At 62.4% G+C, this 27,574-nt stretch overlaps 1 protein-coding gene across 3 annotated transcripts in view; it reads right to left on the bottom strand.

Annotated features, from left to right (window-relative positions):
• Nucleotides 1-820: 820 nt before the first annotated feature.
• Nucleotides 821-27,574, bottom strand: part of KCNQ1 (potassium voltage-gated channel subfamily Q member 1) — a 299,167-nt gene continuing 272,413 nt past the window's right edge. For 2 of the 3 annotated variants that reach the window (XM_046016812.1, XM_046016813.1), the window contains one exon: nucleotides 1,843-2,019. In XM_046016812.1, coding sequence (XP_045872768.1) covers nucleotides 1,982-2,019 — 38 coding nt within the window. In that variant the 3' untranslated portion in view covers nucleotides 1,843-1,981. Of the gene's footprint in view, nucleotides 2,020-27,574 lie in introns of all 3 variants that reach the window. The other variant, XM_046016811.1, reaches the window with a different exon arrangement.

Raw genomic sequence — 27,574 nt, 5'->3', positions numbered from 1 at the left:
GCAAGGTGCCCGCCTTCCCCAGGGGCTCAGAGGCTGCCGGGAGACAGGCAGTGACCACATGTTCACCACAGCAGGGGGTCAGAGCTGCCCCAGGGGGAAGCCCCAGGACCACAGGAGCCCTGAGCAGGAGGCGTGCCCACCTGGGCTGGAGGCTTGGGCTGGATCCACGGCCTCAGTGAACTCTCTGAACCCTGACCCCTCCTCTGGGAAGTGAGTTCCTATTCAGCAGCTCCTGGACACTTGCCTCTAAGCAGGCCCTAGGGGTCCTGTCCGCCAGGCAGGAAGGGAAGGTGGTCGGACCCGGGAGGAGGTGGGGGGGCGATGCCCACAGCTAGGCAGGCAGCGGAGGGCAAGATGCCCTCCCGTCCACACCAAGCCGAGGCCCCACCCCCAATGCTCGGCTGGGGACAATGACCTCACCCGTCAGCCCTGTCCCCTCGAGGGGTCTCAAGGCCTGGAGGGGGCTGCCACTCATGAGCGGCAGAGGGTCGGACAGGAGCAAAGGCCGGAGGGCAGCCCTTCAGTCCTGGCCGCGCGCTCTCCCTCCGCTCAGCTCTGTGGACAGAGCTGGCCTCGGTGCAGGCTACGGGGCTGGGGCAGTGACGGCCTGGCCTCAAGGTGCTTCCGGGTCCCTGGGGCGGGGGGGTCCTCCTCCCGGAGAGCTGGGGCTCCAGCCTCTTCCCCTTCCCTGGGTCGGCGCGGACAGCAGCGCGGGCACTCGGCAAGGCGAAAGCTGGGGTGTGAGCCTCCACGGGATGGGGCTGTCCCGAAGACGGACTCTCCCTCGGGAATTAAGACAAGCGCAGGCCGGAGATCAGCTCCGAGACTCCACATTTATTAGGAAAAGCGCCACAATTAAGGGTCAAAATCACACCGTGAAACTCATTAAAACACAGATTCCAAATCACCACAAATTATTCTGATTTCTGTGAGCTGTGACGCCCAGGAGGAGCCCCTGTCTTGTGCCGGGACTGTGACACCCCTATGCCTGCCCCACACTCAGCAGCTGGCCGGGGCACGGGACAGTTCTGGGTGTCCTTCTAGCTGCCCGGACCTGGTGGGGAGCTGTAGCGGGGGCTGGGCGCAGGGCAGGGGGTCAGTGGGAGAAGCTGCCAGTCCACAGTGGGGCACAGTCCACCCACACCGAGCACTATGGGCACCATGGCGGGCCGGCCCTCCTGCTAGAAGTTGTGGCCTCAGGGTCCCTCGTTCATAACCCTGGCCTCTGAGCCAGTCTCTGCAGGGTGGAGAGCACGGCCTGGGCCTGGATCGCTGGCACCCTCGGTTTGGCACGGGCTGGGCCTGCCCTGCCCTGCCTGCCTCCTCCCTGGGTCGTGGGTTTGAGGCTGAGGGTGGGTACCCACAGACCCTGTCCTGACTGCCCTCTGTCTCCTCCCAGGGGGCCCCCTGGGGCCTAGGAGGGGGGGCCTGCTCACACCTGTGTTTGTCGGCCATACCTGCAGGGACCAAGCGCTCAGGATGCCCGGCCCCCCAGGGTCGAGACTGAGCCCTGCCACCGTGTCCCAGCTGCCACACAAATCATGCGGGGGCCATGGTCTCGAAGCCCAGAGGAGGCCCCAAGACCCAGCTGAGTTCTAGTACCCGCTGGCTGGAAGTGGAGGCCTCGTGACCCCAAGGCGCAGCCTCTCAGGGCAGCGTGGCCCATGGCGGGGTCTGGGGCCCGGGAGGAGGGGCCAGCGACCTGGGGGGGCGCCCCTCCCGGGTGGGAGGTGGCCTGGGCCGAACTGGGGTCCTCCGGCCCTGCCCTCGCAGGCCTGGGGTCCCGAGCCCCCGTCAGGACCCCTCATCGGGGCCCCCACGGGGCACAGTCAGCTGCTCGTAGGTGGGGAGGGCGCCGCTGGGCAGGAAGAGCTCGGGGCTGAGGGAGCTGCAGGGGGGCGGCACCTGGGCCCCACTCCCGCGGGGGGTCTGGTCGCCCGGCGCGCCGCCCTGGTGCAGGGCGAGGAGCTGGCGAAGCATGTCAGTGACGAGCACGAGCCTCTGGTCCAGCTGGGTCACCTGTGGAGACAGGAGCGGGTGAGGGCGGGGGCAGCCCGCGTGTGCACGATGCCCCAGGGTCTGCGCCTGGTGAGGGCTGGGGCCAGGGAGGTGATGGGAGCAGGCCCCAGGGTCCCTGCCCACGGGAGCTGTGCGCGGGCCTGTGTGTGTGCGGGGAACGAGTGTGTGGGTGCGCGTGCGTGCGTGTGTGTGTGTGTGTGTCTGCGACTGCGGAGAACCCCCCCCCCCCCCGCCGCAGGCGGAGAGCGTGATTCCTGCTGGGGAGGGCTCGAGGGTCGTAGGGTGGGGTCCGTCTCCCGCCGGCCCCTCTGCCCCCCTCCCAGCAGCATCACTGTCTTCCCAGGGAGCCAGGAAACCCGGACCACGTCGGCACCCACCCCCCCGGGGTCAGGCCGGGGAGGCCCTGTTTCTGGCCACATGGCCAGCACCACTCTGAACACTGAGGCTGCCGATGGGAGCCATGGGGTCACCCTGCGGGACTGGAAGACGCGGGCGCAGTGTGGGCCGGGGCCAGGGACGTGTCCCCCACAGCCATTGCTAGGCGTGGGGGTGCGGAGCTAGGAGTGCGGGGCCGGAAGGCAGTCCGGGGCAGCGCAGGGCGTCCCGGTGGACCCAGGGCAGGGTGCTGTCAAGGGAGGGGCCCCTGGCCGCAGGGAGTGTGGAGACCGCGAGCTGCAGGCCTGCGGGGTCTGAGCCGAGGCCGCTGTGCGCATCCGAGAACGAAGCCGGCCCTCTTGCAGCTGCCAAGGGCACCTGGAGCACCGGACGGCCTGGGAACGGTAGGGGAGGGCGAGGGCCAGGCCGGTTCTCCCTGAGGGCTCTGCCCAGGGCCGGCCTGCTCCCCGGGACACCCCTGGGCCCACTGCTGGCTGCAGCGCCCCTCCCTGGGACCACGCAGAGCTGGGGGCTGGCTGCACCGCCAGGGGAAGCTGCTGGTGGGTTGAGCGGCCCTCAGCCCCACGAGGGCTGGAGGTCAGGAGCTGAGTCCCCAGGAGAGTGGGCTCCAGAGGCGGGTGTGGCCGCCGCCAACCCTCCAGCCCACTGTAGATGTTGAGCTGCAGGGGAGGGGAGGGGAGAGACTGGCAGGAACAAGACGAAAAGAGGGTTGTCTCCCGAGAAGCAAAGGAGTCCCTTACCCCGAGCCAGGCAGGGCAGGATGGGGGCCGGGAGGAACCCCTGTTCCAGCAGCACCCCCCACCCCCCGCTGGCAGGGCTGTCTGGGAGGGACCCCATGCCCTGCCAGGCGACGCATCTCTCCAGCTTTGCAGGGCTGAGGCTGGCGCAGTGTCTGCTCCTTGCCGGTGGCGCTGGGTGTAAGAACTACCTGTTTCACGCCCCCTGGGAGAGCTGCTCATCTGAGGCCCCAATACCCGGGCCTAAGGGACCCGATCCTCCGTTTTCCCAGATAAGTCTGATGCGGGAGCCCAGGCCATCAAGGGAAGGGGTGTAGGACTTCTCTGGTCTGGCTGGGGTGGCGCCTGGGACCACTCAGCTCTCCTAGCCCCCAAACTGAGAAATGCACCCCAAACCACAGACACAGACACAGACCCTGAGGCCCCAGGAGTAGGAGGGCCTTGTGCATGGTCGCCAGCGGGGACCCCTGCCTCTACCATTGCACTCCTGCAAGCCCCACTGCTGGGAAGACACGTGTGTCAGGCGGGGAGGGGTCAAGGCAGCTGGTCCTGGGAGGGGGTGAGAGCGGGGCAGGGTGGGGTCCGAGCCAAGCTCAGAGGGCTGGGTGGACAGGGTGAGCAAGGCAGGAGGGGACGTGGGGTGCGGGGTCTTGGCCCTAAACCCCATCCCTCTTCCTGGCCTGAGACCCCCCCTGGGGCCCCTTCGTTCTGCCACCTGTGGGCGCCCCGGGAGGTCACCGGGCTCCTCGGGCTCTGCCCAGCGGTGCCTCTGACGGAGGCCTGTGCAGGTGCGGCCGAGTGTCATTTGACTGCACAGGCCCTGCTGGGCGTCAGTCGGTTTGGCATTAATTAGAGCACGGAACACGCCACAGAAGAGCACTTGCGGTTTCATAAATTTTCACTCTATGGCCCTGGAACATCTGTTGGGGCCCCCAGATGTGTAAGTGGGCACGGAAGCCTTTACAGGGTGTTCCCGGATAAAAAGGAAACAGAAGTGTGGTTGGGCAGCAGGAGCAGAGGGGGTGGCTGGGCGCGGCGGAGGGACGGGCTCCGTGTCCTGCCACAGGGCGCTGTCCAGCGGGCTGCACGGGGGCAGGCAGGGGGGCAGTGAACGCGGGGCGGGGCCAGCCTTCCGGACCCCCGCCGGCCCGTCCCCCGTCCCTCCCAGAGCTTGGTGCTCACACTTTTGCCAGCCCCGTCGTCCCCTCTGGGCTGCCCTGGGCTCAGCTGCTGGCTCTGAGCACCCCGAGTGGGCCGTGCATTGCCCTGACCTCCAGCCCCGGGCCCCCTCAGTGGCTGATGGCGTCAGACACGCTTCTGCTCCGGAGCGGGGCGTCAGAGTGGTCCCAGGACCCACTTGGCCTAGGACCCCTTGGCCGGGGTTTCCCTCCTTCTCTCCGGCCTGTGGGCTGAGGAGGGCCCCAGCCAGGGGGACAGGCGGGTCGCTCCTGCTCGGCCTTGGGCCCCTCTCTGTCCCTTCTCAGGTGGCCCCCAAGGTGGCCTTGTCCCCTCCCTTCTCCGCTTGAGCGCAGGGTGCTTTCCCCCATTCACACGTAGGTGGGACACTCCGTGGCCAAATCCCAGCGGCCGAGAGGGGCATCCACCTGGCGGGTGCCCTGGGGATGGCAGCCCCATGCACTGGACCGTGACGGCGCTCCCCGGAGCCACAGGGGCAGACCAGTTTTGGGGATCTTGGACCTCACGGTTCCTGGCAATCTGATAGAGACCAAAAGGACGGGGCCGACAAAGGGCCCTTGTTCCTCGCCTCGACTCACCAGATTAATAACCACAGACGACACACGCAGGCCTCCGAGGAGAAAAAAGCAATTAGAGTAACAGCAAGTGAGAGGGCCCCGGGCGGCTGGCGATCAAGCCCGAGGCGACGGGATTCCTGTGTGATGTGGTTATGAATTTGTTTTCAAAAGAAAATCTTGAAAAAGAGTCTTTCAAGCGAGATTTTTATAGGACCTGCTCAGCCTTGATCCTGGCTTTCGACCTGCTGATGGCCCTGGCCGCTCCGGGCGGGAGTGGGAGGGACACGGAGGGCTGGTGCCCTGGGGTCCCTGCTGGCCGGAGTCTGGAGGTGGAGCGGAACCTCTTCCTGGGGCGTCCTCGAGCCCTCTGCAGGGTCCCCGAGCCCTCCTGTTTGCAGACTGTCCTGGACCCCCCTGGGCTGCAGGGAGTTGGGGGGCTTCTAGGACAGGAGCACAGAGCCCTGGCTAGCAACACGCTGGCAGGCACACGGGGGACGCGCTTGGTGCCGCAGCCGTGATCACTCTGCGCGTCTGCCTGCGGCTCTGCCCTCGCTTCACCCTCTCCCTGCGCTCCCCATCCCTCCTGCAGGGCCTGGCTCTCCCTGGCGCCCCTGCCCCATTTCACAGACACCAGGAGGTGTGGGAGTGCAGGGCCGGGGAACGGGGGTGCCGTGGGACCGCTGTCTGCACCCATCGGGTGGGTGATGTGGCCGAGTTCCGGCTGTGCCTCTGGTCCCCGGAGACCCAGCTGGGGGCAGGTCTAGGAGGGGTTCATGGGAGGGGTCCCCAGGGCCACCGTCCCAGCCTCCACTCTGGCCAGGCCAGGAGGGAGCCCTGTGCTGGAGAGCTCAGGACAGAAGCCCACCTCCCCTGTGCAGGGCCCCGAAGCCCCAGACACTCCTCAAAGTCCCATGGTTGTGTGTGGACTCACCCCTCCAAACACAGAGTTCAGGAAAAGCCCCAGCTCGGGGCAGGACATGGGGTCTGAGGAGTGAACTGGCGGATGGGGGGGTGGTGTGTGCCCGTCCCACGAAAGAGCCTGGCCACACCGAGGGGGAGCCTTGGGCTCTGCTGGACCCAGGGAGGGCTTGGTCTGAGAGGGGGCAGCCCCACACTGGGCCGCAGGGCCGGTGAGCAGATTCTAGGAGGTGGTCCTGGCCCCTCACGCAGGACTTCGGAGTTGCCTGTCCCCGCAGAAAGCCATGCTCGTGCCGCCCTCCTGTGGGCATGGCCCCGGCCTTCACTCTGAAAGCTGCTGCTGGGTCAGGGAGGGCAGTGGGGGTCAGAGGGACCTACGACCTCTGCCCGCTGGGCCCGCCAGCCCATGTGGGTGATGCTGAGCACCCGTGCCACCGGGAGAAGCCGCAGAGATGGAGCAATGGCTCCGCCGGGGTCTGCCAGCCCAGAGCCTTCTCTGCTGGCCATGACCAGACGGCACCCTTGTGCGACAGGTGTAGGCCGCTGTCCTCTGGACCTCTGGGCCAGCTCAGGTCAGGGACGCACCCAGGACTTGCACAGCAGCCCCAGGCTGAACGCAGACTGTGAGAACACAGCTTCCTGCACCCCGTCTAGGTCCTTCCACCTCTCTGGGCCCATCCTGTTCCTCCTGAAATCTCCTCATCTCGGAAAAAGGCTCCAAATTCAGCACGATGCGTGGTGCTCTGTCTGTCGGCAGAGCCTGGGGGACTCCTCCATGGCCCAGCCCAGACTAGGCAACCAACTTCTCTTGCTGGGACGGGTGCAGTAGCCTGCCAGCTAGCTTCCCTGCCTCCCCCAACGTGCTTCTACAGGCCTTTCCGAATACATGACGGGTCACGCTGCTGTCCTGCTCACACCCTCCTGAGCAGTCATCCCGTTGCCAGAAGACTGAGTCCCTCGCGGTCCGCGGCATGCCCCTCTACCCCCCTGCCTTTGGCTCTCTGGCCTCCCTTCCTTCCATCCTCTTCATTTGCTCCACTCCAGAGCTCTGGGCTGGTACACGTGGTGGCCTTTGCCCCTGCTGCTCCTGCTGCAGGCTCCGTCATCCCCCACCCCCCAGGGTCTCACCAGCATCACCAACCTGAGGTCAACTCCTTCCCTTGCCACAGCCCACCCGATGCCCCAAGAGCAGCCCATATTTCCCCCAAGACCGCTGGTGTGTGTTTGTGTCTCTCACGACAGTCAGGCTCCAGGGGCCCGGGGCCTCTGCACTTCCTTGCCAGCACCTGCGGGCGGACAGAGCCCGTGCTTCGCTGCCCAGCAGCTGGACTCCAGAGCCCCCCAGGGAAGGGGAGGGGGCGCAGGGTGCCTGTCGGCCTGCCTGGGGCAAGCTGTCCTGGGATGTCCTGCCCAGTGGGCAGCCTGGCTGGCCTGGAGCGTGCATGTGGCCCGCGGTCCGCCCCTGGCGCTAGGCCTCTGACTCCTAGGGCTTGGGAGCTCCCCTCCCCGACGGCAAGAAGCGGACAGCAGCACCATAAATCAGCCTTTCGTTAGGGCCTGTGGGGCTGGGCTGTCTTACAGAGCTGGGCATGAGTGGGAATAGATCACAGCGCTTCATAACGTCCTAATTTACGGCAGGAGACGGTGTGACTGTGTTTATGACTTTGTTTTAGGGCTTTAGCTCTTGGAGAAAAACCAACCGTGTTTCTAGCGCTGGGGGATTTACTGCCGGTCCCAGGCCCGCCGCTCTGCTGGAGCTCTCCATCCCACCACGAGCCGCCCCGCACCTATCCCTGAGGTGGCGGCCGCAGGGCCTGGGGCTGGTGCGTGTGCGCCGAGCCGCAGGGGGTGGGGCGGGCCTGGGGCCTCTCTGGGCGGTTCTGGGGGTGTGCGAACCGGGAGGGCTGCGCACCACTCGGTTCGGATCCGAGTGGAGGAGGGCTCGGGCACCGGAGGGTCTGCCCAGGGTCCTGTCTGAGCCTGGTGACCTTGGCCAAGTCCCTTGGCCTCCCTGAACCTGTTTGCCCACGTGACCCGCAAGGATGCCGGTGGAGCCCCCCTTAGCAGGGGTTGCGGGACTGGAAGAATGCAGGAAGCCTGGAAGCAGTGTCTGGCACTCACGGACCTCCCAGGCAGTGTCCCATGGACGGGTCCTCAGTGATTCCCGCAAGCACGTGTTCTAGCGTGCCCATGTGCCACGGGGACCTCCGTCATGTGTGGGAACGTGCGCACGGGTGTACACTGGCCTTTCTGGGCACGGGAGACTGGTGCTGGAGAATGCATGACTGCCCTGGGTGTGATTTTACACAGGTCACTGGCCACTAAGTCAGTCCCGGAGCTGCCAAGGGCGTGAGCCGGTCCACCAGGACCTCTGGGCCTTTGCATGTGCCATGCTGCTGGGACAGAGCAACTCAGGGGCTGAGCAGGAGCCCCACTCCTAAGCAAGGGGCTCTGTTGGGGACCAATGTCTTCTAACAGGGATTTGCGGTCACCAACCTGTGTCCTTCTGCCTGTCTCCCAGGGCCCTCTCTTGGCCAAGTCCAGGTTAGGGCTAAGCCTCGGCCCAGAGTGGGCAGCAGACATGGCAGCGTCTTGTGTCTTGGCCCCGGGACTGGAGTCTCAGAGGCCACAGACCAAGGCCCCTGTCCTAGTGTCTGTCCCTTGCATGTCCTGCTGTCTGGGCTGCAGGGTGGAAGGAGGAGGCCACGCTGTGGCAGGTGGACCGGGTCCTCCACAAAGTGTGACCAAATGGCTGAGGACCCGGTCAGTGCCACCCCATCCCCAAGACCCTTCTAGAGGCCTTCCAGGGCTGGCTGGCCCTCACTGACCACCCCTCAGGAGTGCAGGTTGCTTCCCTCCAAGAGAGCACCGTGACAGGGAGAAGGGCCTTCTACCGGCCCCGCAGACACCTGCTTGCCCAGGGGCTGCCTCGCTGATGCCTGGGTCTCAGGGAGCTCAGCACTGCCTTGGTCCAGGCCGACTGTGGACTGGGGCTCAGGATCATTGCACCCGTGCTCACCAGGCCGGCACAACCTGGCCCATGCTCGCACCCAGCCTGAGGACCTGCCTCTGCGCAGACACCCCCAAGTCTTGGCCCTGGCTCTGTGCCCTCCCCGGGGCCTCAGAAACTCGCCTCCCCCCACATGCGTCTCAGCATAGCAGGTCACAAAGAGAACTGCACCCAACCCCGTCCTCCCGTCTCAGGGTTGGTGCTGGCCCTCCCATGGTGCAACGCTCAGTTGGGGTGCCCTGGGGCCCCAGAGTGTGTGCCTCTCCTCTCCTTCTCTGACACCCCAGCCTGGGCTGACTGTATTCTTCGCCGGCATTGTTGGGTCTCCTCTCACTGACAGGCTCAGCTCTCTCCCAGTCGGCCCGGAGAGCTGCTAGGCTGAGCTTCTCCACGCTGACCTGAGCTAGTGCCCTCTGCAGAGCTGCCGGCGGGGGCATCCCCCGGGCAATGTGATCTGCGGCCCCCCTCACTCAGTCCTCCCAGACCCCCTTCTCTCGGAGCCCGGGCACACACATCCCTCTCGATCCTGCCCCAGGGCCTTTGAACTTGCTCTTCCCTCTGCCACCACGTCGTAGAAACTCCACTCACATGTTGAGAGCGGCCTTTCCTGACCTGTTCAGCCAGGAGCCTGCTTACTGTGTTGCTCACAGTTCTGTCTGTAGCCCCCACGGCTTCCCAAAATGTCCTTGTTTGCTGATTTGCTTGCTCGTGGCCCCTTCCACTTCCCAAAGGCTCCTGAGGCCAGACCTCAACCACGCTGTCACTGTGTTATCCCCAGACGGTCTCCCGCAGCCTGGCATGTGGTGGGTGCTTGGTAAGTACACGGGGGACGGAGTTAGTGCTCTGTGATGAGGACGTGAGGCCCCCCGACATTCTCCTGGGGTCCCAGTGCCAGGCAGGAGGGCAGAGGTCCTACGGGCCCAGAGCTGGCTCTCTCCCTGGCTGACACTGCTGGCCAGGCCTTCTCATTGTCATTGATTTGTAAGGGCTCTTTGTATATTAAGGAGGTTGGTCCTTTCACATGCCTATCACACATCGGATTCCCTAGCGTGCTGCTGGTTTTGTGAAGCGGTTGCTGGCAATCACGATTACTACAGTTTGTCTTGCTGCACAAAAATCGTAGTTACTCATTTGCTTTTTCACGGAGTGACAGTCACCCCTCTTTTCCTTTATGGTTTCTAGGTTTCTGACCACACTCGGAGTGGCCTTCCCCATTCCGATGCTGAAACAATTTTTTCCTGGTGCCTTTTGGATTTATACTTTACCCATAAATCTTTGATCGGCGTGGGACTGGTTTTGAACCACAGACCATCGCTGCACCACACTTTGCTGGATAACGTACCTTTTCCCCACCGAGCGGGAATACTCTTTCTACGCGCTAAACTCCTCGTGTCTCCAACTACCTTGCGGTCCCTACGAAAACACGAGTAATGGCGGCCTCGTAACACGCTCTGCTCTCAGCTATCAGCACACGCTTTCTGGAGGCGAAATGCCTCCCTGGCCCTGCCCCGGCAGGCCGGCTGGACAGGCTGCGAGGGGACCGTGGACCGGCTCCCCTGGACAATGCCCGCGCCCTCCGCCCTTGGCCCCTGTAGTCTGAGGGATCTCGTTCCTCTGCTCAGAACTGGGAGAGGGCTGTCCTCCGAGCTCTGAACAGACGGCCCACTCTGCTGGCCGTGGGGCACCGCGGGGTCTGAGCCCATCGCCCACCCTGTCCGCCCCAGCCTCGGCGCCCCCGCACCTGTCCCTGCTCCTGCTCCATGAGGAGCACCCTCCGGGTTCTCATGTGACTAGTGCCCTTAGCTCATCCATGTTTCTGGGGTCTCCTCCAGGAAGCCTCCCTGGGTTCCATACTGGAGGCACTGACCTGCCTCCCAGACCCCAGCCTCCATCTGCCTCTCCTCTAGACCTCACACCTGCTTCTTTTTGCCCCCTTCCCGCACCGCCGCTGCCCCGGGATGAAAGCCCCACAGAGTCTGCGCGTGCTGAGTTCATCGACACAGATCCTACTCCTGGACCCCCAGTGCCCTGCCCGCCCTCCGGGCCTCCATTGGGGCCCGCACTTCCACGGCCCCACTGAGCCCTGCCAAGGCCGCTCCGTGTGGATTTCCGGTAATGCTCGAGGGAGGAGAAGGCTCACGGGACATGGGGGGTCAGCGGACCCTGGAAGGAGTCCGGGGTGGTGGGGCCAAGACCCATAGCCACCAGACGGGGGGGACTGGGGGAGACCCTAGGGGGGGCTCGGGCCTTCCCCGCAGGCCGGGCCAACCCCTAGCAGGGCCTCCAGGGGGTCCTGCCAACGGAGGCCAAGCAGGGGCGGCCGCCTGCCCTGCCCACGTCCGGCAGCCCCAGGCCGGGCCGACGCAGCCGCCCTGCCCGGGGTGGGGGGGCGGCGGGCGAGCGGGAATGTAGGGCAGGCTGGAGACGGAGGCTGCAAGCGAGAGGCTGTGTTTGTGTTGGCGGCAGGGAGGCCCCACCGGCATCTGCTTCCCCCCGCCTCCCCTCCTGCACTGCCCCTCTGACGGGCCTCGAAGTCCCGGAAGCCAGGGGGACGCTGGGCAGAACACTTTGTACCTGGAGCCAGAGAGTGCCTGGCTGCCTGCGCCAAAGCCCGGGCCGGGCGGGAGGGTGACACCGGGCCCGGCGATGGCTGGCAGGTGGGTTCTATCTGCCATTGGCCCCTCGGGCCAGGCCTGGCCACCTCCACACCCCACCCCGTGGCCCAAGCCCACCAGCCTCCTGGGCACCCAGCAGAGCCCCCTTGACGCTCAGCTCACCTTCCCTGCAACGGACCTCTCCTCTGTTCTCACAGCCTGTCCTTGCCCCAAGTGAAACCCCTATAGGTCTCCCCGCTGCTCTCGGGATAAAGACTCAGCCCTTCCTTGGCCACAGGATCCCTCCTCTGGGTCCTGTGACCACCTCAGTCCCTGCCCCTTCATGCCCCAGGCTGGCTTCTTCCAGTTCCTTGGATGTACCATAACTTTCCCTGCCTCAGGACCTTTGCACCAGCTGGCCCCACTTCCTGGAAGAATCCACTCCTCTGCCTGATGCACGGCTCTCTCGGGCCACTCGCACTGTCCCCGCTCGGCCTGGGGCCACGTCCTCTCTCTGGACACTCGTAGCAGTCTCCCCAGCTGCTCCCTGGTGGCACACGCCCCATGGCCTCGTCCCCAACGGCTGCGGCCCGTCAACCCGCCTCAGCCTCCGGGCGAGCGGCCACAGGGCCCTCTCCCCGGGTCCCGCTCTGCCTGGCCACGGTCCTAGTCCTGAGATGAGACTGTGTGCCAGGTTCTGTACGACACAAGGGCTCTTCAAGAACACTGTCCCTCAAAGGCGAAACCATCACCAACGAGCATCCCCTCTGACCAGGACCCCCTGACGGGGTCCTCTCCTCCTCCAGGTCGGCAGCACGGGGACGGGCCCTCGTCCTTGCCGATACGGCCAAGCCCCACTTGTGCATGTGGTACCGAGTCCCTGCGTGGCAGGGTTTAGTGCGGACGGTAACGCGAGATTCCTGGCTCTGCACTTGCTTGTTTCACTCAACGTGGGTTTGAGGTCGCCTTGTGGGAACATGTCCACGGAGCTGGCTCCTCGGGGTGGCTCCACGGGGTCCTTCTTATGGGACTTGGGGGGTGTCATGTGGCCTGTGTCCCTAGCAGGGGGTTGGGGAGGCCAAGAGCTTGGCTGACGGTATCCCTGTGCCTGCTCGGGGGACGCCGGGGAGGGGCTGTGCTCTGGGAATGGGTCTGCTGGGGGCCATGGCCAAGGCTGTGCTCTGCGGCGGCCCCGCCATGTGGCCCCTACCGGCCCTTCTCTCCCGCCACCCTCTCCTCGCCCCAGGGGCTCACAGTCGACCCTGTGCCATGACCCTCCTCTCTCGGGGAAGGTTTCTGCCTCCTTTTCTCCTCTCCTGGGCGGAGCCTGCCTGTAGGTGGGGGGGCTCCTGTGACCCTGATTTCACTGTGTCCTTGACCCCCAAGACCAAGCCCTGAGCGAACACCCCTGTCCTTCAGCTGTCTGTCACCTTCCCTGCCCCATAGCTTCCAGGAGGGATCGCTTCTGTCTGGCTGCTCAGCGAGGCCACGCACCGCCCAGCTCCCCGGCCACGTCCAGCCCAGGGGGCTCCCCGGACTCCGCCCGCCAGCCCCCTGCCGGTCCACTCACTGCGCACTGTCCGCTGCCCTCCCCAGAGCCCCACGCCCTTCTCTGCTCTGCCCCTTGAGAACCCGTGGGAGAGGAGAACTTCCCTGGCCTGGCCTGGCCTCGGGGCCGTCCAGCTGCCGTCTGAGGCTGCCCCTCTGCGAGCACCCACCCCGTTTGTCCCTCTCCCCAAATGACCAGCAGGCCCCTCCTCCGCAGCGGACACCCCGTCCCCAACAGCAAAACAAACGAAGTCCTCTCTTGACGTTGCCATCTGTGGCCGTGGCCGCCGGCCTCTCCTGGGCCCCGCGCAGACCCCTGCCTGCTGGGCCTCCCCGCCAGGGTGTCAAGGCGTGTGGAACTCAGTGAGTCGTCTCTGGGCCTGACGGCCCTCCCTGTCTGCGCCTCTCAGGGCTCCCTTCTTAGCGAAGGGTCAGGCTAGTGACTCTGGGGCTCCTTCCTCTCACCGCTCTCATCTGACCCAGCCCCAGAGGCACCACCACGGTCAAGGCTGGAGAGCTTCGGGACCCGGCAAAGCCATCCGATCTGTGCGTCCTTCCGGACCCCCACCCGCACCGCCGTGGCCCTGGCCTGAGCCACCAGCAACTCCCGGATGTCACAGCGGCCTCCCACCTACAGTCCCACAGCCACGCTTAGGCCCTGGGAGAAGGACGTTAGGAAGGGGGCCCACCAGGCACTCAGCACCAAGGCCAGGGTCACTGCCGAGGCCCTGAGGCCCCTCACCAGCCGGTCACACCCTCTTTGCTGCCCCTGCTGACTTGGCTCCCTCCCTGTGGGGTCTTCTTGGGCAGGCTTGATCCCGCTGCAGGCCCCTCGCACGCGCGGCCGGTGAAGAGGGTCTCAATCTGCGAAGCCTCAGGCTGCCTCTGCCTTCTTCTGGGTATTTACTTAGATGCCCCACTCAGGCCTGCCCTGGCATGCCCGTGACCTAGCTGCTGTCCTGTCCTTGGCACTCGTCACTCTTTTGCTGACTTGTCTCCTTTGCTCTCTCTGGTGGCTCCTTGAGGGGAGAAGCCCCTGCCTTGCTCTGTTACAGCTGCTGGCCGGGGCCGGCACATAGTAGGTCCTCAGGGAAGATTTGCCGAAGAGTGAACAACCCCACCCCCCCAATGCCAGAACTCTTCAGGACAGCTCCAGGGACAGGGCGACCAGCAGAGGGGCTGAGGGCCTTGGCCTGCCTGAGCATGCAGGCACGTGTGTGTGTGTGTGTGTGTGTGTGTGCACGCAGGCTTCCACCAGAGCTGTGCTGAGGGCCGCGCTCGGTGGGGACACTGGGAGCTGGCACCCGAGGGTCCGGGGCTGGTCGCGGGGACGGGGCTGCTGGGAGAGCTAAGGAGCGGGCCGGCCACCCTCCGTCCTCGGGGGGGGGCCCTGCCTGCCCTCTAGGGGCCGGGGCGTCCAGCCTCACTGCTTTTCCCGCCTTGGTCCTGGCCTGGAGACAGCAGCCCCATGACTCAGCAGCCCAGGGCCGGGCTGCAGCTGCGGCTGACCTAGACGGGCAGGCAGCCCCTGGCCCCCGGGCCCCCCAGCCCCCGGGGCCCCCGGGCCGGGACCCAGCACAGGGCCGCTCCCCCCACCCCCACTTCCTGCTCGCGCTCCTGGGACAGGATTCCTTGAATCAGTCTCCCCTGAGGTGGAACCAGGTTGGAGGCTGGGGCCCCAGGGCTCTGGGCTGGGGTCCCAGATGGGGGCTGGGTGGCCGGGCCTGGAATCCGGAATCCGGCCCCTTTCCTGGCACCCGGAAGAGGCTTGTGGGGAGGGAGATGTGGGACGTGCCCGACGGCAGGGCCGGAGCCCCCTCCCGGAACCTGCCTTCCTAGGGAAGTCACGGGGGTCTCCTCCCCTATAGGCTCAAGCCCAGTGTCCTGCCCGGAATTTGAGGCCCGGCTGGGGGCTCGGGTGTGCCTTCCGCACCTCGTGGAAAGACAACACCCTCCCGGGACTGCTCCCTCCTGACTTGTGAGGCCAGAGCCCTGAGTCAGAAGGTCCCCCGCCTGCCCTCCCTTTGCTGGGTGCCGGCTCCCTGGGCAGGGCCTCGGCATCTCGGAGGTGAGCCTCGCGGCCACGCTCTGGGTGTCGCTACAGCTGGCACGGCCGCCCGGGGCGCATCCCTTGGAGCAGCGGCAGCCGCAGCAGAACGGGGACGGGGCCTCCCGGAGGCTTGGGCTGGGGCGGGAGTGCGCGAGCGGCTCCGTGAGGCCTCCCACATCTCTGGCTGGTGCTCCAGCTGCTGAGAACAACTAGGGACCCTCCAGGGTACCCTGGCCTTTCTGGCCCGCGCCGTCCCCCCCATGGCATCTCAGCGCTGTGCCCCGCACCCCACCTTCTGCCTGCTGCTGCTCTGCCCGCCTACCCCCTTCCAGTCCCGCATCCTTCACAGCTCGGCTTGCGGTGGTTCCCACGTGGCTGGCTCTGGGCGCCTCCCCAGGACCCGTCTCCCGGGGAGGGGTGGGTCTGGGGGGGCTCGGGCGGTCACTGGAGCATCTGGCAGGTGCTCCGTGTCATGTGGGGGAGCTGACCTGAGCCTCCGCCCGCCCCTGGCCCAGGTGCCCAGGCCCCGGGCGCATGCCCTGGGGCTCCGTGGGGGGTGCAGCTGAGCCCCAGCCCCCACCCCAAGACCGGCTGGCGGGGAAGTGGGCGAGGAGGTGGGGGAGCAGGGTGGGCGGCAGGAAGTCGCTAGGGCTCCAGGCCAGGCCCCGAGCGCTCCAGCCCCATCTGGACGCATTTGGCAGGTCCTGTTCTCTCTCCGCTCCCAGATCCCCTCCTTTCCAGGCCGGCGGACGTTCCCAGCCCTCCCTTCCGTCCCGCTCCCTGGCCCCCTTCCCCACTGCTGCCTGTGGTCTCGCCCTGGGGCCCCGCCTGTAGGTCACGCCGGCTCGCCTGTCCCGCGGTGGGGCACAGCCGACCGGGCCTGGCCACGTGCAGACACGGGACTTGGCCTTTGGTCGCCTCCCCGGCTCGTATTGTGGTCTCTCTAAGACAGGGATGGGAAGGGATGCTTCCGATCTGACCCGCTGACGAAGGTGGCCTGCGGAGAGCTGCCGGGGGAGCGCACAAGTGCCCAGAGTTCCAGGGGGCTGCTTGGGGCGGGGGGCTGTGGGCAGGTGGGAGGGGCCTGGCTCTCCGCCTCTGCCCCCCCACCCCACATGGACCCCGGGGGAAGAGTAGGCAAAGGCCATCCAGGCCAAGAGAGACAGTTTCTGGACACAGGGGCCTCCCTTAGCCCAGCTCCCTGGGGTCCGAAGGTCCACACTGGCCCCTGAATGGTGGGTGCTGCAGGCCATGGGCCCCGGTTCTGTGGCTCTTGGGCCTCTAATATACTAGCTTCTCCGGAAGCCCATAGGCTTCCCACCGTTGGAGACTTAAGGAGGGGTCAGGTCCTCCATCTTCCTATGTGGCCAGCTCCCGGGGGGCTCCTGCCGTACTGAGGGCCGTCCATGCACCCTCGACCCGGAGCTCCCCCTAATCACAAAGGCCCAGAGGCCATTCCTCCAGCCTCCGGACTCTGGGACAGCCGTGGGTGGCCTCATCCCCCACCCGGCAGGCAGGGCCGTGCTACTTAGGAGCCCCCAAGGGCCACCGGCAGGAGTCGTCTGCATGGAGACCAGCCGAAACGGAAAAGCCAAGAATGAAGCCTCTCCGTGTGGCATCTTCTCACCCTTACGGACCCTTGTCCGGACCAGCTGCAGCTCCTGAGAGGACAGCACGGCCCTGCCTGCCATTGCCCACCTCAGTCCAGCCTCCACACCAGAACTGTGACCTTAGGAAGCCCGACTCTGACCCTGGGACATGTGGCCATGAGGCCAGGACACCAGCGGGGACAGACGTGGGGTACCCTTGGGAGGTCGGAGGCCCGAGAGCTGCTGAGTGCGGGGTGGGGGGTGCTCCTAGGAAAGCCCAGAATGCTCGGAAGGTGAGCGGAAGGGCGGGGAGGCCTCCACCCAGGAAGGAGGCCGGGGGCTGGCGGGGGTCCCGTCTGGCCCAGGCTGACCTGAGGGTTGATGAGACACTCAGGCCCCGTCCTGCGGCTCCCAGCCCGCGCCCTTCCTGCTCCGGGGGCTGGAAGGAAGAGCTGCTCGGAACCCGGGCCTGGCTGGGGGGGACGCACACGGACCAGATCGGGTGTGGTCTGCTGGCCTCTAGCAGGCCCCGGGTCACCCACTGTCACGGCCTGCAGGTTCCCCACTTACGCCTAGAGCCAGGGGCCTTGGAGACCATCCTTGGTACCACCGGGGTCTCAGCTCTGGCAGGAGCCCCTGTCCTTCCGTCAGCCCGAGTTAAAGGTGGGGGTTGGGTGCCCCCGATGAGCCGTCCTCTCTCACCGCCGCCCCCTCTCACGAAGCCCCAGCGCTCTGGCTCTGGTTCAGGTCCAGGGACCCGCCAGTGCTACGTGCACCTGTATCTTGGAGCCTCCTCGCCCCTCACCCGCTCTTCTGCTCTTCCCAGACCCGGCAGCACACCCTCGCCGCCCCCCGCCGGAGCCCCTGCTCCTTTGCCCACCATCTCATCCTCCTCCTCCTCCCCCGGGCACCGCCAGACCTGCCGTTCTCCGCACCGTCGCTCCCTCCGTGATGGAGTTTTCTTGTCCCCCCGCCAGCAGGCCCGCCTCCCACGGGTGCCATCTCTTCCAACCCCAGAGGCCATTCCTCAACCTCTCAGCCGTCTCTGGGCTTTACCTTGGTATTTCTAAAGCACTTGCTTATGTTGATTCCTTATTTTTGCAATTTTAGACATTACCTAGCGACTGCCTGGCGTGGAGGAGGGGAGATTAAGATTTCACTTTCACAACCTCTGCTTTTGCCATCCCCCTATCCTCCCAATATATTGCAGTTCTAGGCTAAATAAATATTTAGTGGGGCTCCTGGGTGGCTCAGTTGGTTAAGTGTCTACCTTTGGCTCAGGTCACAATCCCAGGGTCCTGGGACCGAGCCCCATGTCAGGCTCCTGGCTCAGTAGAGGTCTACTTCTCCCTCTCCCTCTGTGTTCTAAGTAAATAAATAAAATCTTCTAAAAAACATACACTGTTTGCATTTTGTGTAAAAATTATGTAACTTTATGTGCTTATATAAACGAGGTTTTCTGCTGAGTCATGTGGTCTTCTATGATTACAACTTTTTGTTTTCCCTGGGATTAAGAATTGCCTTCATGTTTTATTTAACTTTTTTTTTTAAGATTTTATTTTTAAGTAATGTCTACACCCAATGTAAGACTCAAAATTATAACCCCAAGATCAAGAGTTGCATGCTCTACTGACTGAGCCAGCCTGGTGCCCCTATATTGCTTAGTTTTTAATGCATCAGTCACTAGCTTATTCTTGAACTTTCTGCCAGAATTGTAAAATTTCTATTCATTCAGTTGGGAACATCAGCAATCTATCGGCTTTATTATTTTTTTCTCCTAGAAGTTTTTTTCTTACAGTCCTTGGAGGACTGGTTGCTCTTCAGGTCTGCTGAACAGCGATAATACTAGAACTTCTTTCCCCCTCACGTTAGGAATTTTCTTGGCTGGCCAGTCCCTATCTATCTATCTTTCTTTCTTTCTTCCTATCTCTCGTCATCTATCTTTTGGTGCTGGGTTCTGCTGATTTTTGGAGCCTACTCTTCTCTTTCTTGGTTTTCCCTTAATTTTGTTGAAGCACATCCCCAAGTAACTTTCTGAGAAAAAGCAGGTGGCAGGTAAAACTTCGGACTGTCTATATTTGAAAATGTCTTTAACCTACTTTCATATCTGAGAGCTGGGTTGGGTGTAGAAGTCTAGATTGGAAATACTTTCTTCCCTCGGAAGTTTGAAGGCATTTCTTCATTGTATGCTAGCTTTCTGCATTGCTGTTGAAAAGCCGATGCCGTTTGACTTGCTATGCTGTGTATGTGACCTACTGTTTTTCTCTGGAAGCTTAGGATGTCCGTTTTCTGCTGGTGTTCTTAAATCACAGTCTGGTACCCCAGTGAGGGCATTTGGGGATTTAAGGAGGGAAGAGGGCAGGAGCTTTACTTTTTAGCATCAAAGTGTTCACTAAATCCCATTTGCTTTTATCACGATGGCTCGCTCTCCGCCCACGACTGCTCCTGGTGTCCCCATACTCAGAACCTCTCAGATTTAGCTTCCCCAGGGACTGAGAAGCTTTGTCTTTGGCTGGGCGGGCATCATGGGCCGAGGAGGTGGTGGTGGATGGATGATCGGGGACGTGTCTGCTGCTCAGACACTCTTCAGTAAATGTCCCCCTGGTCTGTAGTCAGCACTCTGGAGGCCACCTGGGGTGCCTGACCCTGAGCCTGCCCAGGGTTCCGGGCTGGGACCATTTCCCTTATCAGTGTCTCTTGCTTTTGCCAGGCGTGATGTCTACACTCCTGGTTTCCACAGGTCCCTCTGCTTCCCCATTTCTAAACTTTGGTTGACAGTTTTGGTGTCTCTCTTGTCTTCTGATCACTTTAGCCTTATTGATCTTCATCTTAAAACACTTAAAATGCTGTTAATGTCACTTCGGCGGGGCCGGGAGGGGGTAGAAGCAAACACATGTGTTAATTTGCCACGTGTAACCAGAAGTGGTGCATGAACTTCTTAGCCCTCCTCGTCCAGACTGTGGTCCCTGGCACCCATGGCTCAGGCGTCACTTCCCCGTATCTCCTGCCCTGACTTAGAGTTTTCCTCTGTGGGGGCGGGTCCCCCTGCTGAAGCCTTCCAGCTCCTGGGACCCACGCTTTCCTGGGTTTTCTCCTCCAAGTCCCCTCCGTGCCCCTTTCTCTGCTGGCCATTGCATGGTGGCGGCCTCTGCACCAGGCGCTCCACGGCTGTGCCCTCTGCTTTCTTCACCCCCCAACATCCGGTTCCCACTTGGTTCGGTCTAGCCTCCAGACTGCCTGGAGAATTTGCTCTGTGCAAGGATGGTACATTGTCCCGATAGCTGTTTCTCTCTCTCTCTATTAACAGGACCACGAATTAAATGGGTTGTATGGCCGCCTAGGGTAGAGCTCCGGTTTCTCAGGGGCCCTCGTAGGGACTTGGGGATGTGTTACATTCTGGTCAGTGGAAAGAAGAGAAGCTGAGGCAGGTGCCTTCTGCGTCAGGTCTGGTCTCTGCTTCCTGCTGCTGGGATGCAGATGTGATGGTGACTGCGGGAGCCGCCATCAGGGGCCGTGAGGCAGAAGAGGCGTGTGGCGGACAACGAAGCAAACGGGGGCAGGGCCCTGGGCCCCCTGCAGGGCTGTGCACACCTCAGCCCTGAGACTCCAGGGGTGGCAAATTTCCCTCTAGGTCAGGCTATCACTGATGTCATTGTCTTGGCAACAGCTGGGACCGATCCCCTTGCCCTCACCCTCATTTGTCACCCCTGCCAACTGTTTCCCTGTGCCCCCCGGGGTCCCCATCCCGTTCACACGGCAGCTCAGATGCATGTGAATCAGAGCACCCCCCTCTGGGCTTAGAGCCTCAACCCCCTGCACCTTCCCACCAGAGTCCGTCTCCTTGCGGGAGTGCCAGGCCCGGGTCTGGTCCTGCCAGTGTTCTACCCTTACCGTGTCCCACTCGCCAGAGTCCCACTGGCCTGACGTCACTGTCCCCTGAACCAGCTAGGTCTTCACCCCAGGACCTCAGGACTGATGTCCCTGGCCCTGTAGTAAAGGTTTGCTGGACGATGTAGGGAACAGTTAAGCAAGTGAGTCAGTGCAGCCTCCAATATCAGAAAGTACAAGAAGCTTCCAGGGCTCTGGCAGGGGTCAGAGCCTGGCCGTCAGCACCACGAGGTGTCGGGAGGGCCGAGGACGGCTTGGGCAGCCCTTCCCCTGCCCCCCGGGTGCCTGTCTGGCTCAGGGGCCCTCACTGATTCCCGCTGCCGCCGCCAACCCCACTGCTCCCTCACTGGGGCTTTCTTCCTCCCGGTCCTCGCTGCTCCACGCGGGGCGCTTGTGGGCTTCCTGCCCGCCCCTCCCCGGACCAAACTTCCTGAGAAAGGGGTGTACGCGGCCTCCCCAGCACCTGGCGCGGCTCCCGGCACATGGTAGGTGCCCGAGTCCCTGGTCGATGGATCAGGGGTGGGAGCAGATACCCTGTGTCCCTCCCTGTGCTCCCAGGGACGCAGCAGCGGTGGGCTGGGTGGGCCGGGTGAGCCCCCCGCCCCCACCGCAGAGCCGTCTGCATGCTGCGGGCACCTGGCCGCCGATCGTGGGAGCAGAGGGAGGAAGGGCTCAGAGGCCAGGCCTGGCGCAGCCTCCAACACTGCCGTCCTCCCGAGTTTCCGTGACTGTCTGTGCGTAACCGCACGGCGGTTTCCATTGGCGCTGCCAAGTGGCGGCTGCCGGCCCTGGCCACGGGTTCTGATCCCCAACAAGCCTGCTCTCTGTCAGGCAGCCCTGGGAAGCGCCGGGGGCCCGAGGGGTTAAGCTGCCCTCCACCGCCCCGCTCTCAATTTCTCAATTTTTCAAAGGCCGGGCCCTCTTTCCTTCCAAGTCACAGCTGATGTGAAATGTAGCCTTAAAATGCAGCTGACGCGAAAAACAATAGCATTCCCTCGGAGAGGTTCTGCTGTGGGCTGGATGGCCCCCCACCCCCCAATAATTACTCAAGACATTGGCATGAGCCGGGCCTGGTTAGGTAACAGGCTGCTCGCTCCGGAGACTTATAACTCACAGGCGGTTACACATGATCTCCACAGACAACAACATCGTTTCCAGGATGGCGGGGAGGGCGAGGCCTCGGGGAGAGGGTACGGGGGCCAGAGGAGCCGACACCGGGCTGGGCGGGGGTGGGTCCCCGGGATGCAGCCTGGGAACCTGGGAGCTGGGGAAGCTTCTGAGGGAAGTTACAGTCCTGCTCCTCTCTGCTCTGACACCCCCCACCCGCACCCCAGTCTCTGGATCGTGTGGCCACCCCTGTCCGGTCCGTTACCGGGGAAAGCACAGGAAAAACTCATTCATACTGAAGTGTGAATGACTAACGGTGTTGGGAGAATTCCCTCCTTCTCTGCAGAAGATAAATTAATTGTCTGCTTACTGTCCGTGGCCCCACTGTACACGACTCCCTCAAGGGCAGGTCCACATACTTTCTCCCGTGTTCCCAGCGCCTAGTACATAGCAGACATTCAGAAAATACTTGTCAAAGACAACATCTAGCCCAAAGGAGGGAGCGCCAATGGTGTAACTTCAGGCACACGGGGTGGGGCCTCCTGGCACCAAGTGCTGGAGGGATGCTGGTAAGTGGACGCTCGTGGACGGTCGCGCTCCCCTCGGAGCCTCTTTCTGACACCTGGGCCTCCGGAGCTCTCTCACAGGAAACGCTCGTGTCCCTGGAAGGATGCTGAGCCGGGGCGGGTGGGGGAGTCGGAACGCGTGGGCTCGGAAGGCATCCCCCCGCCCCGCCCCGTTGGTCCAGGTCTGTGTGCCAGCAGCGCGGCAGCAGGCCGAGGCCCAGGGACCCGGTGTCCGGGGCTGCCGTGGGAGGGACGCACCCCGGGGAAGCGGCTGCTCCCACCCTCTCTAGGTCCATTTTCCTCTGCGACTGGCTCTGGGCACAGGATATCCGTCTCCACCTGACCTCTGTCTCAGGCCCAGGCTGCGGCCAAACGTGCCACCTCCTGTACTGACCCCAGGCAGAAACCGCCACGTGAGCAGTGGGGCGGGCCCGCAGCTGCCCTCATCGGGCCCCTCTGCCGGGCAGTGCCAGCTTCTGTGGACACCTGGCTGTCCTCATCCCCGAGGCCCCCCACCTCGCCCAGGCACTCAGGCCACGGGAATTTCCGGAGCACGCCCGATGCGCGGACACGGGGCACCTGGTGGCCAAGGTGGCGTGATTTATGTACCCCACGGGCACAGTGTCCAGTCAGACCAAGTATGATATTCCACAGCTCTGTGTGGCCATACCCAAGGGGGTGTTCCCATTTTGTCTCCTGTCCTCTGGGTGGCACGGGTGCCCCTTTGCGATGCCAGCTCCCCTGGGTTTTGTGGATGCCCGAGCCCCAGCGACTGCCCTCCCACACCTGCTTGTCCTTCTGTGGCCCATGGATGGCCCGGCCCTGGCTCACTGTCCTGCCCCTGTGATCTCTTGCTGGTGACCCTGTCCCACCCCTTCTTCCGAAGTGCCGTCCCTGCTGCCCTCCGGCGTCTGCGGCCAGCTCGGACCTCTCCTCTGGGCCCTGTGCCCTGACTGCGTGCGAACGCCCCCATACGGGCATCACATCATCCGCCACCGTGTTCCCACCTGGGGGTCACAGCAGCCTCCCCTCCCCACGACAGGGCCAGCCACAGCCTGGGGGAAGAGCTTTCCTGATGAGGCCCCTCCCCTCCCCTGACCCCACCACCCCTTAAGGCTGGATTTTGGTCCCTAAACATCCCTTGCGTCCTCCTTTCTTTCCAACCCCTGTCCTCTCTCCCTCCCCCCACCCCCACCCCAAGGACCTTGGCCATGGGCCCTCATCAGTCCCCAGTCTCCCCTGTCCCCTAGTGATCACATCACATTCTAGCCAGACAGCGGCCCTTCCGGGAGGGGGTCGCTACACGTGGATGAGTGTGGCCGGGCGCAGCCCAAAGGACACACTCACTGTGCAGCCCATGATGAAGAAGCCTGTGGGGCTGTTCATGCCCTATCCCCCCTCAGGGGACAGCCGCCTTTAAGGCTCCCATCTAGCGGATGCCTCATCAGCCATAAGAACCATGCACGCCCCGAGATGTCCCGGTGGATCAGTGTCAGACATCTCTCCCGGCAGGGGATGAGGATGGAGCTCCTGCCCCATTTCATGATTCTGGGGCCTCCCGTGTCCCCATATGGCTCCCTTGCTATTCTGACTTAATCTGCAGTGATCCGTGCTTTCTCGTGTTTTCTAGTGATGCCTTCATCAGCATGGCGTTCTCCAGTTTTGGAAGCTCTGGGGCCCCAGGTCTTCTTCTGAGCCCACCCCCCTCCTTCTCCTGGAGGGCCTCCCTCAGAGCTGCTGCCCCCTGCTTGGGCCGGGGCTGGGGCCACCCTGCCCACTTCCGGAGCCTCCTCCTTCCTGGTTTCTCCTACATTCTCCATAACTTCCAGAGAAAAGGCGTGGAGGGGCGCCTGGGTGGCTCAGTGGATTAAGCCGCTGCCTTCGGCTCAGGTCATGATCTCAGGGTCCTGGGATCGAGCCCCGCATCGGGCTCTCTGCTCCGCAGGGAGCCTGCTTCCTCCTCTCTCTCTCTCCCTGCCTCTCTGCCTACTTGTGATCTCTCTCTCTGTCAAATAAATAAATAAAATCTTTAAAAAAAAAAAAAAGAAAAGGCGTGGAAAGAAAAGTTTAGGAACTCTTGAGTGAAAATGCTTCGCCCTTGATGGTTACCTTGGCTGGGTATAGAATTCAATTTTTCTTCAGAAGTTTGAAGGCATTTCTGTAAATCTCTACTGGCGACAAGGACAAGGTTCAGTAGGTCACCTTCAGTTCTTTAGGAAGATTCTTGGGAGTTCCAGGGTGGAAAGGCCTGAGCACACCAGCTGCCCTGTCTAGCACCAGGTTTCCGGTGGGCCCTTCCTCTCAGTTATGGTCCCCCCTCAGCCTTCTCCCGTGTCCCTTCCTGGAATGTCTGGGATTTGTGTGGTGGGCCTCCTTGGGCTGACCCCATGCTTTCCGGATGTGCCCTCTTATTTTTCATCTCTCTGTCTTTATTTCACTGTCTGGGAGATTTACTTCAATTGGTCACTGAGGGTTTTTGTTTTGTTTTTTAAATTCAGCACTCTATTTTACATTTCTAGGGGCTCTTTCTTGTTCTCAATTTGTTTCTTTTTCACAGCATCTTGTTCTGGCTTACGGATGACATGATCTTGAATTTCAGAGTGATCTTATACACACAGAGCTCCGCTGCCTTATGTCCTTTGGGGTGTCCTGCTGTCCTCACCCTGACATGCCCCTCAGGGTGCAGCGCCTTCTGGCCCTTCACCTCTCTCACGCCGCTCTCTCCCTCGGCCTGTGCTCAGCCCTCTACTTCCACTCAGAGCCACAAGCCAGATGTGTTCCCTCCTGCCTCAGGGCCTTTGCACGTGCTGCCCCGTGGTTAGCTGCTCTTGGCACCCCTCTGCACAGTCTACCTACCTTCCACACATCCTTTCTGTTCGGATCACAGTGCGCTTCCATGGGATGGACAGGATCACAACCGCTCTGGTGTGCCCCCAGCTCTCGTTGTCACACTCAGCGTGGTTCTAACTAAATGGCTGTCCCCGCTCTCCCCCACCTCGAGGAGGACAACCCCCACGTGGGCAGGGTCTGGTCCACCTTGTCTGCTGCTGTCCCCCAGGGCCTGGCCCCATGCTGGCACTTGTGTCAGTGTCCCACTGCTGTGGTGACAAGTCACCACACACTTAGGGCGCAGACTGACCATCCCATAGCTCTGGAGGCCAGGAGCCCATGAGGCTGGAGTCCTGGTGTCATCGGAGCTGTGCTCCTTCTGGAGGCTCCACGAACAAATCTGTTTCCTGCTTCTTCCAGCTTCTAGAAGCGCTGCCTTCCTTGGTTCGTGGCCCCATCCTCCACCTTCACAGCCAACAGCCAAGCGTCTTCTCCTCTCTAGACTTTGCCTCTACTGCCATGGCCTCTCCTCTGACTGTGACCTCCTCTGTCCCTCTTGTAAGGACCCTTATGATGACACTGAGCCCACCCGGACAAGCAAGGGTAATCTCCTTTGCTATATGAGGTGGCAGGGACTAGGACAGGCCCCTGGGGCTGGTATGTGACCACCATGCTCAAGTGCACTTGTAGAGAAAGGACACGGTTCCGGTGGGAGGTACCCGGGATCCCCTGGAGGAGCTGTCCTTCCAGGGGCACCTCAAGGACCAGCCCGGTAAGAGGGGGAGATGCTCTGGGCAGAGAGATGAAGGTGAGCCACAGGGTAGCACCTCTGAGCAGCTTCCAGGGCTTCCGGGGGGATGTGGGGAGGGAGGGTGGTCAGGGCCCACCTCAAAGATCCAGAAGCCACCATGAACAGGCTAGAATGATAGTAAGGGGGGACAGACTGTCGGTGGCCATGGGTGTGGAGGGCAGCACGATTCCTGACTTCACAGGGCTCTTCAGCAGGCCTCTCTCTTCCTTGACATCCCCAGGGCTCTCTCCCTGTCCTCCTTTGTTCTGGCCCAGGTCTGATGACCTCCCAACCCCTCTGAGCCAGCCTGGCCAGCCCCCGTGGGTCCCATGACCCCTGCCGCCAGAGCCATGATTCAGAACACACAATGGCCCCCCAAAAGCTTTCGGGAGCTTCCGTTGGGGTTGGTATGAAGACCTAAGTTGCAGAATTCTCACTGTGCACCCCCAGACTCATCCCGCCAGGCCCCAGTCAGTTTTCTATCCTCCCTCCTGCCCTGCATGAGGCCTTTACACGTGCAGAGAGCCAGAGCCAGCAGGAGATGCCTGCACTCATGCTGTGACAGCCTCCTGAGCTACAGGTCCCTGAGATGCGGACTCACAAGACACCCAGGGAGCCCAGCCTTCCCTGTGGGACAAGAGCCACGCTGCAGGGGTGACTTCATCCTCAAGCAGGGCAAGCCAAATCAGCCTTCAGATTGGAGCTGATGTCCTCTGAGAGGCTGAAGGCTGGGTGTCTGCAAACAGAAGGGGATCGAAGATCCCGTCCATGGGGGTGACCACGGAGCACGGTGGGAGCAGTGAGCAAGAAAAGGTGAGGGTCCCCGAGGCTGAGGTTCCACAGAGGGACAGAGAGGGGGCAGACCCAGTGAGGAACACAGCCCGTTGCATAGGTCTGCAGGGAGGACACAGAGTACGGAGTGGGAGAGACCAGACGAGACCTGTACATCACCAGGAGAGGCACCGTGCTGCCGGCAACTACGGCACCCTCGTCAGAGCCGGGAACCGCAGTGCGGGAAACAAACCAACAAAATGAGGACGTGGAGGAACTGAGTGCCTCTGCAAGCAAGCTCAAGTCGGCCGGCAAACCAGCCTCGGCTGCCTCCACACGTGCACAGAAAGGTCACAGAGACAACTTCCTCCGGCTCCCCAAGGAACGTCCACGCGTTTCCAAAAGTCCATGCCTTGGAGTAAAACAGGAAATTAATAACCAAGAGGCCTGACGAGACTGACACACACACAGCTTCACAAGATATAGTTCTAAATGGCGCTTTGGGTAAAGAGAAACTAAACGGCAATTAAATCCATCTAGAAGGATCTACAGTGACAGTGAGAACATAGAGACACCGTGAGATGCTGCCAAAAGGGCATTCAGAGGAACAGTGATAGCAGTTTTAGGAAATCAGAAAGGTTAAGCTTCAAGTCAAGGAGGTGGCGGGAGAACACCAAAATGATTGCAAAGAAAGAACAAGAGAGGATAAAGGGAGATATTAGTAGAACAGAAAAATTTTCATGAAAACAGAATTGATCAGTAAAACCAAAGCCTGGTTCTTTGGAGAGCCAAAAACGTATGTAAGTGTTTGGCAAGTGATGAAAAATCAGGAACAGAAGGGAAGGAACACCTCTAAGAGCAGAGTGAGTGAATACATCATGTCCTAGAAAACTAAAAACTTGATGGGATGAATCCTTTTTTAAGGAAAAATTGCCCAAAGCGGCTAATGAAGTAGACAATCCCAATAAACTGAAAGCACCTGGAAGATGTGAAATGACCGTCACCTGC

The sequence above is a fragment of the Meles meles genome, chromosome 8 (assembly GCF_922984935.1).
Source record: "Meles meles chromosome 8, mMelMel3.1 paternal haplotype, whole genome shotgun sequence".
NCBI lineage: Eukaryota > Metazoa > Chordata > Mammalia > Carnivora > Mustelidae > Meles > Meles meles.
The sequence above is the reverse complement of the archived record's forward strand: the minus strand, read 5'-3'. Positions and strand labels throughout refer to the sequence as shown.